Here is a 20,390-nt window from a genome sequence, read left to right on the forward strand (position 1 = left end):
CCTTCCACACATCCAATTACACACACAAGATAAATCACCTTTTAATTGGAGACTATGTAGTCTGAATTATATTTCTGCCACGTTTCCTCAAAATACAGCTGCATGAGGAATAAAGGATGTTATAGCTTCTTAGCACCCTCTGTGACCTGTATTCTCCCACCCAAATGACCGAGCTTTAAATAATGATAAATTAGTTACTAGCATTTATATTGTTCAGGCAACCTATTTTCCTGCAGTAAGAGGCCAGCCAGGTGTCTCAGTGGTCATACAGAGGCCACCTCCCTAAAAATTACGTCGTTCTCTGACCCGTTTTAGGTCTCACAGTTCAGGCTAATCATTGACAGGGCTTTTACGATCACAAGCTTTTAGTGAAGCTTTGATAAGACACTCCAGCAGTTCGTGGCAAATGAAGACAGTCTGCACGGTGGGGTCTCCAGCGAATGAATGGATTTTTTTTTCAGTGTCAGTGCAAGAAATCTGACTTTTCACACTGGCGCTCTAAACCAGCATAATGCGTGGCCGACGACTGGAGAGATTTGTTGCTTTTTGGACATTAGTTTTCATAAGGCTAGTTACTGGGCTTGCTGGAGAGGGAAGATCTGTGTGGAAAAAGGACCCCCACTTCAGCCCCGTGAGTGAAACACAGATGTTTTTGTATGATACGTTCCCCAAAGAGTTTCTCTGGGGTGTAGGGACAGGGGCTTTCCAGGTGGAAGGCAGCTGGAGGAAGGACGGGAAAGGCTCCTCCATCTGGGACCACTTCATCCACTCGGAGTTGAGGGATGCTGACAGCACAGATGCCTCCAGTGACAGTTACACCTTGTTGGACAAAGATTTGTCTGCTCTGGATTTTTTGGGAGTTACTTTTTACCAGTTTTCAATTTCATGGTCAAGGCTTTTTCCTACTGGAGTGGCAGCAGCTCCCAATGAAAAAGGACTCCAGTATTATAACACCCTTATTGACTCTCTACTCAACAGAAATATTGACCCCGTGGTTACGCTGTATCACTGGGACCTGCCCTTGATGCTGCAAGAAAAATATGGGGGATGGAAAAATGAATCAGTAATTGATATCTTCAATGACTATGCCACCTTTTGCTTCCAGACCTTTGGGGATCGTGTTAAGTACTGGATTACAATCCACAATCCGTATCTAGTTGCTTGGCATGGGTATGGCACAGGTATTCATGCTCCTGGAGAGAGAGGGAAAATAACAACCGTCTACTCCGTAGGACACAATTTGATCAAGGTAAAGTATAGTAAGATTTTACAAACTGATCTTGCACTGCCATGGGAAATGATGGGAGGAATCAATCATGTAGTCAATGCTTAAAAAAAAATCAGGGAATGTGAAAACACCAAGAAATAACCCTTAGCTAAGACAGTCTTTTTTTTAATCCTCATGTTGATTTTATTGTTGTTGCCGTCACAACAGCTGACTCAGTAATTGTTTGTTTTAAAGTGCTTGTTTATTACTTTACTAGGTTTTGTGTACAAAATCTGGCTATTAAAGAGCATGATTTTCCTTCTTTATTCTTGTCACTTAGTTAAACACACTGATATGACCATTCATTTGGCTACACTGAAATGGCCATTCTATTAGTTGAAAATGAAATTTATTTGCATTTGCATATTGGATCAATTCTACTAACAAGAGAGAATGTGTATATAAATACAGTATATACACATAAAGTTCTAGCTTAGTAAGATCATGTTGCAAAATGTTTATCACTGAACTAGGAAGGTCAGCAGTTCTTGGGTTTGGAAGAAAACAAATGTCCCCTTCAGTATTTGGAGTTTCAAAATTACATTATTTCCATGATGTTCTCAGAATTTTAATTTTTATGTCAGTCTTATTTTATTTAGCAGCCGTCTTCTACAGAATTACACATCCCAAATGCTTGATCCCATGATCAATAGCTTCAACAGCTGCAGTACTGGGTCCTCAGTTCATGGTATTCTTTCTTTGGGAAGGACAAAAAGAGAAATCTGAAGTGGACTAAGGACAAGGAGAAAGTGCGGACAGTCATGGTATTCTCAACAGCATTACAGAGTTTACAGCATCTCCTCTGATAGATTATTAATTTCATTCTACAGCTAGTTCCTATGCATAGGAGCTTATATTCTTATTTTCTCTTGCTATAATTTAAAACAATTTTGAATAACAGCAGTTTAAGATAAGAATTAACAATATCAATACAGCATTTTTTTCATCTGTAGTGCTCAAAGTACTTTACAGAGCAGGTCACTATCCTGTCTCTGTTTGATAGAGCAGCTAGTATAATCCCCCCTGGTCAAACTATTCCTAGCTGTCACAAAGAGAATTTTTCTACTACCTACCATACATTATAAATGTAATTAACAAATAGGTCTGAATGTATTTGGCCTACAGAAAGAAGTATGCATGTGGGAAAAAATTAATTGCCAGAGTAGTTAAAAATATTCTGCAACTGACCATTTCTATTTCTTGTATTTGCTTCTGGGCTTGAACCTGCAGAACCTCCTTTTTCAGAAAATTCACGCTGCAGTCAATAGAAGTTTTACATATAGAAAAGTCATTGAGCATCCTAAGTCACTAGCTGATTTCAGACTTGGTACAAGAGTGATTTAACTATACAGATTTGTGAACCATCTCAAAGAGAACTGATGCTCAATCATTCTTTTTATTTTCAAGTGCTATATAAAATATACTTGATATAATACATGTAAAAGATACAATGTAAGTTTATAGCATTTCTTGTCTTCATTTCTGAGTGGCACAATCAAAACTGGGGTACCAACTAGGCAGTATCTGCATTTTCCCACTCTGTAAAATCCGCACGAGCAGCAAACAGCACATAGAGAGCAATGCCTCTGCTGAAGAATCAGTTGGGTGTTCCAGGAAGCCAAGCACAGCTGGGTCTGATAGACAAATTACAGACCTAAGTTCCTTGGCCAATAGGATTTAACTCAGACTTGATCTGATAGTTGGTTCTAGTTTTAAAGTCTGTGAATCTGAGTATAAAATAAATCACTTCAATGAAAGAGTTAATGAGACTTTCAGCAACACACAATCCCTTAACTAGTATTTCATTAATCTTGGTCAGCAATTATTTTCGTGTTGTATCTTTCTTACAGCCCCATGAACATTACGTCATGTATTAGCAGTTGTCTCCTGTGGCACTGTAAAATTTCTGAAGATTTTAGGACTTCATGAAGAATCTCAAATTTGTAGTAACGTATCTGAGGAATTGGAGTTTGATGTTTGGGGTTGGAGGTGGAATGGAAGCTCTTGAGGTACCAGTCGACATAATCCAACTCTTCTTATATATATATATATATATATATATAAATATATATATAAAATTGTTTTTCTTAATAAAATATAATTAAAGCCAGTCACTCCACAGAAGTCATAGGTGGTATTATACATTTCAAGCCAACTAGCCAGAATCTTTCTAAAAGATTTTTGTCTGTATCTAAATGTTCAGTTTGTTTAGTATTGTTGACAATACCATATTAATATAATGTGTCGATGCACAATCAGGACTCATGTGTTGTGAAATGTCTCCCCTTTGGGACACAGGGAATGTTATAAGAATCTCTCTTTAAAGAGATTTCCCATGGCTTTTTATTTCAGGACTGGTATATGCAAATCTGTTTCTCAGACATTGTATTATGGCTACCTTCTAATTTACCGCTGCAAATCAAAAATGTCCTCCCAAAAATAAAAGAGCAACAAAAATGTCAGGTTTTGGCAGTGTGAGGCAAAGCCTGATAAAGCTGTTGAAAAGATTCCCATTTATGTCAGTGGCTTTAGGAAGAGCCACATGCTTGTGCATGTCAGGGCTGTTGAAAGACAATATTCTCCGTGCCACCTTACGTACACTACCAGGTCCACCCATGAAATATGCTTAGCAGGAAAAACAGCTTTAATCTGTTAACTAATCTGGCCACCACTCTGTTACATAGCAAATTGCTGAATAATCATTCTCAAGCCTTTTTGTAGGACCTTTGGATAAACTAAATGGGGCTTTCTCATGAGCGCTACTTTTAGTTTCATTTACCAGTGCACTGTTGCAGTTGTGGTGTTGTGAGAACTAATTACCATTTATATAAAGGAGTGCTGTTATGTGATATATCAACTCTAAACTGAAGCTAAGTTTCACAGGATCACAAAACCAATATAACAAACCATAAACCTCTGCTTTTTTGGACTTTGGATTATTTTATTGTAAGAACAATTTGAAAGTTGCTGGAGATTTTTGCGTCTCTAGAAGAGGGCCAAAAGAATTTCTTTTAAACTATCAATTTTAGTAGACTAAAGAAATCCAGTATCTTAAAACTCAACTAATTGACTGGCATAAGGAAAAAGTCCATGCATTTTAGAACTGATTAAAAAATTAGCTGCTTCCGTGAATGACTTCAGGTAAGTAGGTAGGTAGATAATTATCTTATTAAGGCTTTAATCCTACAAAAGTAGGATTGGTCTGTCCTCATCAAGGCCCAGAGCCCTATGGCGTTGGCTAGCACAAGGCATTGCAGATGCTGTATCACCTAACACATGTGCTTTCCTTCTGTGCCTTGCATCCTTTGAAGGGAATGCCCCAGATACATCTACTTAAGAGGCAGTCCTGCCTTCTATATGCTATTCAAGACCCATAAAGAGGGCTAGTGAATGCGGCAGCAAAGGCTGCTAAGCAGGGTGCTTAGGAGAGCCACATGGGGAAAATAATCCACAGAAGAACTCAAAATTTCAATTTAAAAAACGTATTTGCATGTTACTATGTATGCTTTTCATACACAGAGGGTAATAATTGCTACTGATAATTTTAAAGGAAATGAATAGGAAATTTGAAGTTTGATGCTTATCAATTATAAATTGCTAAGGGCTTCACTTACTTAGATAAATCTGTATTCAATTGTATGGTCATTACCACTAACATGAGGAGCGTGTGGAATCTTATACCACATGGAGAGTGGCCGTCAAAAGTGTATCTATCTCCTTTCTTCATTAAAGGAGACTGTACTTCACAAAAGCAGCGTTGGAAAACAATTAATGATAACATGTAACTTGCCATGCGACATTGAAAGACACATCAAAGAAGGTACAAAACCTATGAGCTTGCTCCTGAGGCAGCTGTCATACTGAGGCAGAGAAGAAAAAAATCGCACACAGAAAAATTATATTGGTTTCTTTGATTTAACAGTAAATAAATCTGACGAGAAGCAAGAAAATATAAAGCAGATGAATCATTGTGGCTGGAGCTAAATGAGATATATACCTGATATATTATTACCATTTTCTCTGGATCTAGTTATGTTCTTTTATACTTAGATTGACGTTTGTAAAGATCACAAACTGCAGACCAAGCTGTCTTCTTTTCGTCCTCTGTATCAGTGCCCTCCAGGCAGTTCTGCCTTTGCTACGTAACAGGCAGAAAGGGGATTTTTTTTTTTTTCCTGTTAAAGATCATTCACGCTCCTTTCCATCTGGCAGAAAAGCCCAGGAGAAAACTGTCAGAATAAGATCTCCCTAAAATTTTTCTTCATGGACACACCTTCATATCACATACTGGGAAAAGGCAATAAATTCCCTTTCAAACATGGTGTCTCCATATAGATCCATCACAGATCAGGTTCATACCCAGCTGCATTACTCCCAGCTCTTCGATAGCTCTCACTATGCCAGGATCTCTTTGTGGCTTGGACACTGCTGCCTTTGGGATCCTTGGATGAGCATGTCCCAGAGAAGTCCCATAATTCATTCTCCTTAAAAACAAATTTCTACTGAATGAACGGGGATAGTTCTTATCTCTATGTCCAACCAGACACTTTCTTCCCTTCCTCCAAAGGGGCCTTCTTTCCTCAGGATCTAGAAAGATGAAGCTACACCAGTGCCCATATTTCTTACAGGAGGAGGGAAATCTGTCTCCATGAAGTACAGCTCTAGGGTGGACAGCAGAATTGTCTATGCTTGTAAATGTCTTTGGAAGATTTTTCAAACAAACAGTAGTAGCCATCAGTGATGATGTAACATTCAGGATTGATTCACATTTTTTTTGCATGATTTGTTATTTTCAGGTTAGCTTTCTTAAGCTTCTTGGAAATCATCAGCAAAAACACAATCCAAATGCAAGATGGTTAGCATACAACAAATTTGATAGTAAAGCCCTAGTCCTTCAAACTACCCTCTTAGAAATTTGGTTGCCTACATCTCAAGAGCCCTTTTTCCCCTCACAAGGATTGAGCTTCAGAGTCAGTTTGCAAAATAAAGGCTTTAGCTATACTGACTATGTGGCATCTTTACCACAGACCAAAAGGGCCTTGAGCTGAAATACACTCTCCAAATAAGCCACACACACCTGCCCTTCTTCTAAAGTGATGTTTAACACCATCATCATCAGACTCTGTATTCTAGCTCTTCATGGTTTAAGAAACAATTAAACACAAATCCAGAATCATTTATTAGCACTTTTCAAATTCTAGTTTTCCTATTGCTCTCCAGCACACTAAAATAATTCCATATACGCCTGACATTGTTTTGTGTGCTCATTGCTGAGACATTCAAGGAAAATTGCTTGACTTTAACATATCTTAAGAATTTGAAAGTATTGGTCTTTCAATAGTAAGCTGTTTGCATATGTACATGATAAATTGCAGGATCAGAGTTTGAAGGAGTATGAGCTTGTTTCAAGAAGAGAGGAGAACAATACTGTTGTCGTGATTTTATTAAATTGACTTATCTTATCAAGCCTTTTTACAGGGTTAATAGCGACTTAGCACTGTCCGTGACTTTCCAGTCTATAGAATAATTTCTATATTAATATCAGGAAAATACGCTGAAATTAATGTGTCATATGTATCTAGAGTAAATACACAATATTGATCCTGCTTTCACTGTGTACTTAGCCTTGACATTTGTCCTTGATCTAACAAGGAAAGTGAAAGATTAGGGATTAAACTCTAACTGAAAAAAGATTAGTCAAGATTTACTCAAAATAGTCAATCTGATGTATGATACAGCTTTTAAATTGATGTTTGTTTCATATGTGGTCTTACAAAACAAATGATATTAATCAGTTGGTTCCATCAACAATAGTTTGCACTTACTGAACACCTTCCATCTGAGAATGTTAAGCTGCTTTACAGATAATTAACAACTCAAAACAGAATTATAGGCAAGCAAATGCTATTGTCTCTATTGTCTACTGTCTCTTTGGTCTGTAAAAACCCTTACTATAGACAGAGTGACAATTTTTCTTCAATAGAGTTAACCTTTAGAATTAAGAGACATCAGCAACACACATGAATTTCTGTATGGGGATCCTATCTTGACTCATATTAAATGTACTTACTTGTACTTGAGGTCTGCTCCTGTAGAATTATACCAGTGGCTATATTCTGTACTGTAGACAATACATTTAGTAGTAACTTTACTTTCTTCTAATCAGCCTCTTGAAGGTGCGTATGACTACAGTGAGTTGTTGCTAATTGTCTTTTACCTGTCAATAATACATTCTAATTAGTTGATTTTTGGCAAATCCATCTTTGTCCACTTCACCCAGAAATGTGTGATTGCTGAGATTTACCTGGTGCTATCGTCGTGATACTTGGCACTGTGCATAATACAGCTGACTTCAGGGTTTTTCTTGTTGAGCCAACGCAACCATATACCTTTGATTAAACAGTGGTGTTAGTAGCCCGTGTCAGGGAAAAAAAAATATACTAACCAGGTGAGAAATCATTAGAGGCAGAGAACTAAGCAAGCCTGGCCCCAGCAGCCATCCTGGGCTGGAGGGGCCTTCGGGAGAGGACAGTGAGGGTAACTGAGGAGATGGCACTGGACACTTAAATTTTCTGATGAGACTGGTAAGAAATGCGTTTTATAATATTTTAACTGTATCTTGCAATTTGCCTCATGAGAACAATTTTGCTGATTTCTCTTTTCAGCTACAGAACCAACATTTCAAAGGTTAATGTTACTTTATCAGTATTTTCAAAGACAGACCTTGAACAAATGTTACAAGCATGACCTTAGAAACCATAAACAACTGATACACAAAATTTCACAAACTGTAATTCTTCAGTACTTCCCAGCTTAACCAAATATCTACCTGACATCAGGTCTTTTGTTTTTTTTTTTAACTGTCAAGGCTGTGTGTTCCTAGATAAATTAACCGAAGTTATTGTCAAAGATAAGCAATGCTGTTTGACTGGGTAATGTTGTCGGTCTAACTCGGCACTCTAAGTGTTTCACAATGCTTCTCAATGTTTTTTCTGGGTGCAAACAGTTATTTTCTTTCCAGCTTAAGAGTATAAATCCACACTTCAGGAATAAGGTAAACCCTGAGTTACTTGACAACTCCTCAGGTGGGAGAGGTAAGCTCCCCTCCCCTGTGTCAGATCCTCTGGCGTGATTCACGCTGCAATCCAGAGGAGTCACCCTGCGCTGACACCCTAGCTCTCCCCTTTTCCCATGGGATTCTGACAGTGCTAGTGGTTCCTCAGACTCCCATGTATTCCTTTTTTTCGTGTAAATTTTGACTGCTGTATTCTCTTATTTAAGTAATTAATGACATGACATTTGAAGGTAATTCTGGTCTGTGACAATGTTAAGCTTTCTAAAACATGATGATAATCAGAAAAATGGAATTAAGATGTGGTACAAGGTATGCTCTCATTGTCACTAACAAGAATAGCAAAACTTCTGTCTGTCCTAGGGCAGTTGATATTTGGCTGTTTATGAGTACTAAAACATGTCATACCCAACAGATCTTATGAGATACTGCTGCTAAATTTCCTTTTAAAACCAAAGTGTTGTTGCTCTCTACTTAAAATGAATAAGCTTCATTCTGTGCTGTTGCACGTCCTGTCAGAAAAATTATTATAATAGCAGCTTCAAAGAAGAAACAAACTAAAATCCTGAGTCAAAATTCTCACACAGAACTGTGAAACTTGACATTTCGGTTCAAACTTTGCAGCTGGGTCCCTTCTCCAAGTTTTTACATTTAGGGATTGTGCAAATATCAGAAGTTGAACACTTACTTAGTCATATGATTAGGCAAAAGTAAAACAAATGGAAGTGTAACCCAAGAAGAGGGATGGCGTGGATGTGGTTTGATCAGAGTAAATCCAGGTAACCCCTGTAGCACAGAGCAGTTAATAGCACAGAGCCAACACTGACAAAGGAAACATCATTTGAGATGCAGAATTTATGGAACAATTATAAGGATAGTTTAAAATTTTAATGGTATCAGCAATCACTGCTTGACAAAGAAAGACCTAGATGGGACTGTCTAGATCACAGAGTTCAAATCCCACCATCAACAGCTGTTTAGTCCCAATGTGTCCATGTAACAGCTATTCACATCCCTGCTGAGACCTCTCATGAAATTTAGACCCATGCTAAAAGGCAAAAAGCCACAGCCCTAATGTATCATAGGAACAGTGCACATGAGATACTGAGCATTACCATCATCTTGAGGTACCTTGCAGTGTAATACTCATTGCCCATTACGACTGTGCAGGGCAATTAGCATGCCTTAACTGTTTGTTAATATTTCTATAGAAGTCTGCAGTGAATCAGATGCAGCTACCTGCCTGTCTAGCTGCCAATGCACGTGGAGATTTATTAGAGAGTTACAATTTAATCCTATTTTTCTCTCATCAGGCTCATGCAAAAGTTTGGCATAACTACAAAAAACGCTTTCAACCATATCAGAAGGGGATGATCTCCATAGTATTGGGATCCCACTGGATTGAACCTAACAAATCGGAAGATGCTTTGGACATTTCTAAATGTCAGCAGTCTATGGAGAGAGTACTTGGGTGGTTCGCTAAACCCATCCATGGGGATGGAGATTATCCAGAAGAACTGAAAAATGAATTCTCGTTTTTGCCACACTTTACTGAGGATGAGAAAAACTACATAAAGGGAACAGCTGACTTCTTTGCATTTTCCTTTGGTCCTAATAACTTTAAACCTCCAAACACTCTACCAAAAATGGGACAAAATTTGTCACTTAATTTGAGGGAAGTACTGAACTGGATTAAACGGGAATACAACAGTCCTCGAATCTTGATTGCAGAGAATGGCTGGTTCACTGACAGCCATGTGAAAACAGATGACACCACAGCCATCTACATGATGAAAAACTTCATTAATAAGGTTTTACAAGGTTTGTACACAAGTTAGTTGTTGCATTTTCGGATATCTTTTGAAGTTAATTTGCTATTTAGCTCTGTAATGATTTAATAGTTTTTTTTAAAAGAGATAATGGCAACTAAGTTAATTATTAATTATTTTATACTGCACAAGTACAAGTCATGGATCAGGATCTCCTGGTGCTAGTGTTGTACAAACACAGAAAAAAACCATAGTCCCTGTCCCAGAAAGGTAAAGTCCAACATCCTAACTGGATTTTAAAACTTAGTAAGTGCAAAATTGAGACAGAAATTAATAAAAACAAACCTATTAGATACCACTTTTCACTGCTGGTAGCCCAACTGTAAAACCTTTGTGCAGGTATGTACTTTGACAGCAGGAAAACAAGATAGTGACTACAGACTGTCATTGCCACGCTGGGGTCCTACTCCAGTGTAAAGTGCACAAAGGAAATCAGCAGGAGAAGGGCGATCATTCTTCAGGATTATTACATGCCCAACAGTGATAATACGTTTTAAAAGCACACTTTTAATCTTGGTATTTTCCCTTCATAAAGCCAGCATACAGGGGTGCTCTCTGAAGGGAAAAGATTTAATTTTGTATGAAATATAAACACTGTTAGTATCTAAAGCCTCTGCAAAAAGCAGTATTTCTTTTCCCCCTCAGCTGGTTTGTAGGTTTGGCAGGGGGAGAGGGAGAGCTGCTGGTCCCGAGAGCCATCCTCCCAGCAGGCTGCCCCGCTGCTGATGCCATACTGCAATGATGAGGTGGCTCGCATCCCTTTGCAAAAATCTTTCCTATCCTCAGAAAAGGGAAAACACGAGTAATCATTTACTCTGACACCAAGTCAGGAAGTACTGTATCGCCAACAAACATAATTAAGCTCTTAATGAAGATTATCCAGATATATTTAAAGTTGGTTCAAACTGTAAACTTCACATAGCGCAACGATGCAATATGTCCTGCCTTTTCCAGATTTTGAGGAAGTTACATTCCAGTATTTGGCTTATGATATTTTAAATACTGCCTTGACACAGCAGGAAAATCTAGATGCAGGCCTGGATTTGGAGGTGTGGAACAGGTAGATTTCTGGACACATACATAAGAAAATCCATAGTGTCTTCTTTTTTTTGAATCCTCTACAGCAGAGCTGGCTGTAATAACCATCCATGGATTCACACTTCTGAAATACTTGGTCAATGTTCAACCAGTAACTGCTTCTCAAGAATTGCCATCTACGTTTTTATGTATGCAGATACTTCGACCTCTGCTTCAAAATACAGGATTATCTCTTAACTCATATATTTTTTGTGAAGCAAACTTTAATTTGTCTGATCAGGAATAATTTTTGGAACATATTTTCATATTGTTACTTACAGAGAAGTCAGGTATAAATTTGCTATTTGCAGCAAGATCAATTAGGTAATTTTAACCTCAAAACATCATTTATAACGGACCAATTGTAATGGGATGGTGGCTGTTAAGCTAACAGGTAACAAGCTATGAGGAGCTATACTCTGTGTGTGTGTGTGTTCAAGGAGAGTGCTGTAAACTTTGTAATGTATGTCGGTATCTTACGGTACTGTGAGTCACGAAAATACGTGATGTATAACATCACCATTGCAATGAACTGCCCCCGATTATGACACAAGGATGCAATTGAAACTACAGCTTCTTAGTGGCATGCGTACGCCTGTCAGTACTGAAACTATTACTTCTGCAGAAGGACTCCGAAGCCTCACCTATAGCAGACACAGAAATGCCTTGAGATCTGCTTCTGTGGATGTTGCCTCTGGTGACACAGGGAGCTTAATTAACTCTCAGCCTCTCCTACCTTCAGCCCCTTGTTCCTGCCCCCAGCCACCCCCTTGGTTTTTAGGAGGATTTTCTCATCCCCACTCTAACGTTCCCTGGGGATCCTGACTTCTGTTTCTGCCCTCTCCTTTCACTGTCACTGCAGACAGCGCTACAAACATACTCTCATGCGGTGAGATATATCTATATATATTACTGCACAGGATCTCTACCTATCACCCACCTATTAATTCTTCTTACCACAAAATATAGATAAACTAGTGCTTTTTCCCTACCCATTTAAACAGCCCAAAACCCTCATCTAGGCATGCACCATCCTGAGTACCGCAGCAGGTTTTGCTCTGACAATCAAACTTAGCCCCATCCATTCAGTATGCTTCTAGAAAAAAATATTTTTTTCTCAGTTGTCACTTACGTTGTCCCTATACATCTGCTTCCATTTGTTCAACCTTCCTCATTGCAGACATGAAGTAAGTACTCATCTTTACTTGCAAGGCCCTTCTGGCCTCTCTCTTTATCCTCTACATCATTCTCCAGCTCTGCATTTTGCAACTGATATTTTCAGACGTTTTTGTACTTTCGCCCATGGTTCCCCTAATATTAAGAAGCTGCTTTTCTTGAAAATACATGCCATTGTATTGCTTCATTACATTCCCTCATCTCCTTACCAGTATTCTGGCCTTGTCTATCAGCTTCTCATACACTTACATTGCAAGCTGTTGGGCTTTCTGATTTCTTCATCCAGCAGCTAGTAAAATACCATGCTTGAGTAAGACAGTACTGCTGGGTTACTCCGCTGCATGAATGCAAGCGCTGTGCAAAACTGCCTCCTGCTGAAGTTGCAGCATGGTGTGACTAAGGCAAAGTAGTTCAGTGGAAATACAAAATTATGCAAAGTGAAATGTCCTGAGAAAATAAGGCAAAGCAACGTTAGTTGAGAATAGCGCTTTAAATCAGAACACTTCATCTTTATTCCTAGGCTTACTCTCAGTGGACTACAGGTAAAATATGGCTGTCCGTCTGTCTGTGTCAAAATCCTCAGTAACCCCACTTGGTCGCTGCTTTGCCCTTGATATTCCAGCCCTTATAAAGTTAATGTGAGGAGTTATCCTACATTATTTCCTAGCTCAAAGCTGGCGACACGCAGCTAACGTGACTGAGCATGGAGCTTGGACTTTTTCTTCCAGGCGGACAGCTGGCACACACTGTAGGGGGGTAACAAACCTTGTTGTTAGTTGGTGTCCAGCGAGAAGCTGCTTTGCAAGTTCTGCTGCCCTCCCTGGTGAACCGGGTTCCACATCCGAGAAAGCAGTCATTTTGTCATCTTTCTCATATATGTAAAAGATTATATGTATACTCCTTTGCAAGGTGGAGGGACGTTAAGATTGACTGAAGAAATATGCATGTACTGCACCCATTCTGTGAATAAAATCAAGCACTTCAGTCTCTGGGTTGATCAGCCCAGCTTCTTCTAAAGTCGTTACATGTCCCATACCAACACATTTAATTTTTCAATTTAGAAGATCAATTGACATTCCTAAATGTTAGAGCTTGCTGAGGTCTTTCAAATAAAGGTAGAGAGTTTTAGTTTCATGACAAATACAAAGTCACAAACTAGATCAACTGTTGCACCCTTAATTTTTAGTCATGATTCTCTAATTTTATTGGTATATATTACTTGCAAATCATCCAATGCAACTTAAAATCTGGATGTGGCATAATATTTTGTGTTTGCTCAGAGCAAAACTAAAGCATCCTACAGTAATTTAATTTGTTAAGGAACTAGCGATGTACGTATTTTTTTAATGAATAATGATTAAGATACATAATGTCTGTCACAGTTTTGCAAGGAATTACAATGGGCCAATAACCCTATGAGTGCTGAGAAAACCCTCAAGATTTTCAAAGTGAATAGATCTTTCTCATAAATATCCCTTATATATGTTAAGAGTCCTAAACGTAAGACTCACGGATGTTACTTTCTCTTACGCAGCTATTAAATACGACAACATAGATGTGTTTGGTTACACAGCCTGGTCACTCCTTGATGGCTTTGAATGGCAACATGCTTCCAACATCAGGCGCGGCTTATTTTATGTGGATTTCAAAAGTGAAAAAAAGGAAAGGATTCCCAAGTCATCTGCACTTTATTATAAAAAAATCATACGAGAAAATGGCTTCTTCCCAAGGGAGTCTACCCCAAGCTTGCAAGCTCAGTTCTCCTGTGACTTCTCCTGGGGTATCACCGAATCTGTTCTCAAGGTAAGCATAAAATTTTGGGAAGACCACTGGCTGCAGAGCGATCAGCAGCTTTACTTTGTGAATAAATGACTGTGTAAGACACCTTTCATTCAGGAGTCTCAATGCACACGGCAAGCAGAAGTTAAGCCTAGCCATAATTGCATAGGTTCAATTTTATGTACTTTACAGGTTTTTGGGTGAGCTTGTCACAGAGTGCCGGGCGCTCCTGCAGCAGCAGACCCCTCTGCAGGAGCCCTCCCTCGCCTTCCCTCTGCTTGCATCTCCACGTGGCAGATCAGATCAGGAAATTTCAGACCAAGAAGTTCACTCCGACTGATTGTTCCTGGGTTATTTTTCAACCAGGGGAGTTTCTCAATCCGGTTCGCAGTATGGGCATAGGGATGCCTACGACAGCGTGACGGAGAGGCTGACAGAGGGCAGGGACAAGGTGGTTACCCTGGTGGCAGCAGAGCTACCCGCAGGCTCGAGGTCTTGCCTAAAGCTACTGAACAAGGCAGAAACAAATTCCTGGGTTGAGCCTGGCTCTAAGCACCACTTAGACAAGTGGGTAACAAGCCATTCTTTAAAAAGACTTATACCACAGGCAAAAATAACCAACATCAGCACATATGGCCTTTATCATCTGAGCTCGCATTTGGAAACAGATCATACCACCTTTTTTCCAAACTGGTTCCTACAGTATCTATTTCTACTTTAAATGTGGCAGATAAGCTAACCATATGTATGACCAGTGTTGGGATACTCTTTTTGTCCTTGCATACAGAAAGATAGTCTAATGACCAACATCAGCCTCCAAAAACAACAGCAAAACTCCATAATTTAACCTATTAAACCTACAACCACAGGGGGGAAAAAAAAAGTAAAGCTTCTATATACTTTGTTAATCATTCTGAGGAAATGTACAGCATGGAAAAGTGCATTTTCTTTAAAAAATCAGATTTAATATAAATATTTTGAACTTCACTATATTGAATTACAAATCCTACAAAAAATGTTTTAAAAAATTGGAATAGTAAAAAAATATCCTGTGCTACACAGGATACTTCCTGTGCTAACCTTGCTAACTAGTAGATGGCAGTCAAGGTAGAACTAATATTAAACGCCACAAGCTGTTTGTGTCAGATGTTTGCATAGGCAGAAGGACTACCAGTAACACCAGGGAACACTATGTCACAGTTTCACAAGGCTGATCTCAGCAGCAGTGCCAAAATAATCCGTGCCTGCCTCGTATACTCCCCGGTGCTCGTTCTTACCACCCCGCTCTCCTGCCGGCTGCCTGAGAACCGCTATTTGCATGACCCGAAAGTGAACTCAATCCAGGAGATGTATCTGTGCGAAAAGATATGTCGTGTAGGCTGGTGGCAGGGCAAATGTCAGTGTGTAGCTGAATAGAAAGCAGAGTGCAATTATAGTGTTTTCTGCAGATGAAGGAACCGAACGGGTAAGACGACCACTAGCACAGACAAAGCCCATACAGGTGAGTTGTTTATCCTCTTCCCCTCGGAGCATCTAAGCGGGACCTTCTGACATCCAGCACTAATCCTACAGCCAAACACAGGCAGAAATGCGGACTACGAGCAGGCATTGGTTTAATTAAACCCTGTTGTGACATATCATTTTTATTTTCACAGGCAGAATCCGTGGCTTCCTCACCTCAGTTCTGTGATTCCAGCCTGTACCTCTGGAATGTCACGGGAGACGGGCTCCTGCACAAAGTTAAAGGGGTGAAGCTAAAAACCCGACCAGCACAGTGCACGGATTTTGTCAGTATTAAAAAGCAACTTGACCTCCTGGAAAAAATGAAAGTCACCCATTACAGATTTGCACTTGACTGGTCGCTAATTTTACCCAATGGAGATTTGTCTGTGGTCAACAGGCAGGTTCTCAGGTATTACAGATGCGTGATTAGTGAAGTACTGAAACTCAGTGTTCAGTCCATGGTCACCTTATATTATCCAACTCATGCCTACCTGGGCCTGCCGGGTCCTTTGCTGCAGGCAGGAGGATGGTTGAACCAGTCTACTGCCTACGCTTTTCAAGACTATGCCGCTTTATGTTTTCGGGAACTTGGTGATTTGGTTAAACTTTGGATTACAATAAACGAGCCTAACCGGCTAAGCGATGTCTACAACAGGAGCAGCAATGATACATACCGGGCAGCACACAATTTATTGATAGCACATGCCATGGCCTGGAAAATATACGATGAGCAGTACCGGTCCTTTCAGTATGGCAAAGTGTCCCTGTCCCTGCACTCGGACTGGGCTGAGCCTGCCAACCCCTACTTTGAATCTCATTCAAAAGCTGCCAACAGGTTTCTTCAGTTTGAAATAGGCTGGTTTGCCGATCCCATATTTAAGACTGGAGACTATCCAGCTACCATGAGGGAATACATCGGCTTTAAAAACAGAAAAGGCCTTTCATACTCTTCGTTGCCGTCTTTCACAAGCGAGGAAAAGCAGCTCATCAAAGGTGCGGCTGACTTTTATGCATTGAATCATTTCACCACCAGATTTGTGATTCATGAACCTCAGAATGGGAGCCAGTATGAATTTGATCGTGACATCCAGTTTCTGCAGGATATCACCTGCCTGAGCTCCCCTTCTCGTTTGGCAGTGGTGCCTTGGGGACTGCGCAAAGTTCTCAAGTGGATTAAAAAAAACTACGGTGACATCGATATTTACATCACAGCAAACGGCATAGATGACCAGTCCTTAGACAATGATGAACTTAGAAATTATTACTTGGGAAAATACGTACAAGAGGTTTTAAAAGGTGAGTATATGATAGATTCTAGTTCCCCAGAGCCATTTCCGTGGCACAGACCCAGGCATTCCTTAAGCAAGCACCTAAGACTTGCCCCAGCCAGAGCAAGCAGCTCAGAGATGTAGGAACCGGCCATCAGCCTCCTGCGGGGCCCAATGCTGCAGGCACGCTCAGGGCAGATACAACACAAAGCAAGGGCATCAAGCCCTCATGTGAAACGCAGCCACAGCTGCTTCCAGTTTAAACCATGTGAGAAGCCATCTGGGCATGCATATACAGCAGAGTAGTTATTCGGAAGTTAGCAGATGGCACGTCAGACCAACAACTCCCAAGAGACAGCTCTAATTTCTACTCTAGAAAGAAAGGCGGGAGCCTCCTTACTTGCTGCTGAACCAGAGTCATTGAACAGGAAAGCACAGGCAAGTCCAAGGAGACCTGGAGGGACATACAGAATAAATACGGCAGGTCACCAGATCTTTTAAGGAGCTGCTGTTGAAGGGAGAGTCAAACTCTAGTTCCTGTTCCACTACTTGCTTTCTCCTGTGCACCTACAGCAATCTAGTTCTTCACCTTAGAGAAAAATTAATAACAATTATGGAGGTAGAGGACAAAAATGTTCAAGGCAATGATCTTCAGCAACAGTTTACTGTATGAGAAATGCTGCAGGGACCTCACCCCTCCCATTCCTCTTCCTCCAACCAAACGTTAGAAGGGAAGCAGCAAGCCACAGGACACCAGAAAGGCCTGGGTACCTGAACCATACAGCCAAAACGAGGCGTACAATAGTTCCTTGCACTCACTATTCCCTATTGGCAAGCACTAGCGAGTTCCCTGATCAGGACGCAGGGCATCTAAAAGCTCTTCTGAGGCACCTGTCCCGAGACGTAGTCTACGTATCCCTGTTTCTCCTCTTTAGGAGCTAGCTACGTAAAAAATGAGACAGGTCTTACTCACGGCTAAGCATGGCTTCAGATTACTTTTAGACACGAACAAGAAACAGAGCATTCCCCCTCCAGTGCTTCGCTCTTTCTCAATTACTATAGGACTAATGAGCGTTTGCTGATTTATTTCCCATTGCGAACAAAAGAACACTAAATTATTAAAGGAAATAAGTTATTAAAGGAAAAAGTTGTTTAAAGGGCACTTCATCATAGTATTCCCATTTTAATTTTCAGATAGCATGATACTTTATAGTACTCGCAGAAAGATCCCCCCAATTTACAACGTTCTTGCTTAATCTGGGTCACATCCCCAACTCTACTCTCTGCTTACACGTGAATTGGAGCTATGTTTACTCACCAAGAACTGCTAGTTCTGATTTCGCTGAAGTATCTTCACCCAGCACTGGGGTGCCGCAGTGCAGCAGACAGCCATGCGTGCTGCGGGGCTGAGCAGCTGAGTTTGGAGCCAGGCGGGAATTTTCAGAAAGCGCCTCTCATGGCACAGAGGAGCAGCTGCTCCCCTTGGGTCATCGCAGCTGGGCTCAGTAAAGAGCAGCATCGGGCTTTTCCCAGGAAAGCAAACTCCCAGCTCTAACCCTGTTCAAATCCAGCTTTCACAGAGTAGGTCCAGAAAATTCCCAAATTCTAACTTTTTCTTTAAAACAATGATGCTGATGCATTGTTTCTACTTAATTGAGACAGTGGGAGCTGAGTATCGTTAGAAGCAGTAAGTGTAAATATTTTATGGTGCAATTACGCTTTTTAAATTGATAGATTAATCATTTGAAATCTGAACTCATTACCAGAAGGTTTGCAGGTCATGCAAGGTTTTATTAACAACACTTGTTTCTCATTTTTTTTTCCCCCTTCACAGCATACTACATTGATAAAGTCAAGATTAAAGGCTACTATGCATTTAAGCTGACTGAAGAAAAATCTAAGCCCAGATTTGGGTTCTTCACTTCTGATTCAAAAGGAAAGCCTTCAATAAAATTTTACAATAACCTGATAAGCAACAACGGCTTTCCCGCTGACTATTCAGCCTGTGATCCCCCCAACCAAGAAAAGCAGTGTAGCTTCTGCTTGTTTATTTCTCAGAAGAAGCCGTTAATTTTCTTTGCCTGCTGCCTTTTCTCTACCCTTATGTTGCTTTTAACCATCATTGTTTTTCACAAAAGAAAAAGAAGAAAACGTTTTAAGGCAAAAAGCATCCAGCGCATCTGTGTTTCATTTTAAAAAGGGGGCAGAAGCCCGCTTTCAGTGAGATCCATCGCTGGTTGCATTCTACAGAGGATGATGCAGATCAGACAACTGTAGAAAAGCACTACGTGAGTCACTCCAGTCATACACACCCAGCGTTTCGTCGGAAAACGGGAAGTAATCCTATGCACAGGAAGAAGAGCTACGACGACAATCCTTTCCGGTGAAATTACTTTTATCCACCTTCTGTATGTAGAAGTAAAATTCATCTATTTAAAAAAAAAAAAAAAAAAGAAAATTTTATGACCATCCTGTGCCTTGGAATAACCTTTCGAACAGTTTGACTTGAAAAGAGACACTAAGCTGTGAGAACTGATATGCACTTTTCTATGAACCTCTTTGGACCAAAGCATCTTGTGATGTATATTCGTGTTATGAATGTTGGTGAGCATGAAACTGCAGTTGTTAGGGTTTACAAATAAAAGTGTTATTAAAACCTACAAACTTTCAACTAAGTACAACACCAAGAATGAAATGTGCTGGGCCAGCTTCTGAAGATACTTCTGAAAGAACAAATCCAAGTTAACTCCATTATCGACCAACATACCTGTATCTCTCATAGATTGGGTGAAGTAGAGATCAGAGGTTTACATTTTAAGCAAATGTAACTGGACCCACAGGAAACAAGTCAAAATAATGTACAATCACTAGTTTTCATCTCCAAAATGGGGCAGCCGTACAAAATTTTACTAGCAGAGAACATCGAAAGAAATAGTTAACTATTCATGTACTCGAGAGAGTAATGAATGTAGTTCTAAATTGCACTTTTTCATAGAAATAAATATGTATTATCATCTGAGCTCTGCTCATGTGCCAGTGCAAGCCATGGGTGGGATAAAACGATGAGAGGAGTTTATTGGTATTGCTGCGTTAAACAACCCAGGCATAATGCTCTGAAAGGATAAATGAACCTGCTAATCTCATTTAAATTTCGCAGGGACCAAACCCAGAAGTTTCCCTTGGTCTGGTTTTGGTCATCTCAAAATAAGCCCAGCAAGTTTTCCCGAGAACTGTACCATCATTTAAAATTCACATTGCCCAGCCTTTTCAGTCACGGCATCAAATTGCATGCTCAGATCATCTCTGCCCAGGCAGGTACCACACACCTCTGCAGAGGGGTAGAAAAGCTGCTCTAGAAATGGGAAGAAGGGCAAAAAGAGGCATCGGTTAAATTCCTACTGCCTTCCTCCACTTTACAA

The 20,390-nt window shown here is 40.1% G+C and overlaps 1 protein-coding gene across 1 annotated transcript; it reads left to right on the forward strand.

Moving 5' to 3' along the window:
- The first annotated feature begins 290 nt into the window (after window positions 1–290).
- KLB (klotho beta) lies at window positions 291–18,245 on the forward strand. The gene is made up of 4 exons (XM_087738090.1): window positions 291–1,249; window positions 9,653–10,160; window positions 13,956–14,224; window positions 15,856–18,245. The coding sequence occupies exons 1-4, from the start codon at window positions 512–514 to the stop codon at window positions 17,113–17,115; spliced, it is 2,775 nt and encodes a 924-aa protein (XP_087594216.1). The 5' UTR covers window positions 291–511; the 3' UTR covers window positions 17,116–18,245.
- The last annotated feature ends 2,145 nt before the right edge of the window (window positions 18,246–20,390 follow it).

Source organism: Nipponia nippon, unplaced genomic scaffold (genome assembly GCF_047370975.1).
Source record: "Nipponia nippon isolate SJK-2023a ecotype South Korea unplaced genomic scaffold, ASM4737097v1 scaffold_6, whole genome shotgun sequence".
Taxonomy (NCBI): domain Eukaryota; kingdom Metazoa; phylum Chordata; class Aves; order Pelecaniformes; family Threskiornithidae; genus Nipponia; species Nipponia nippon.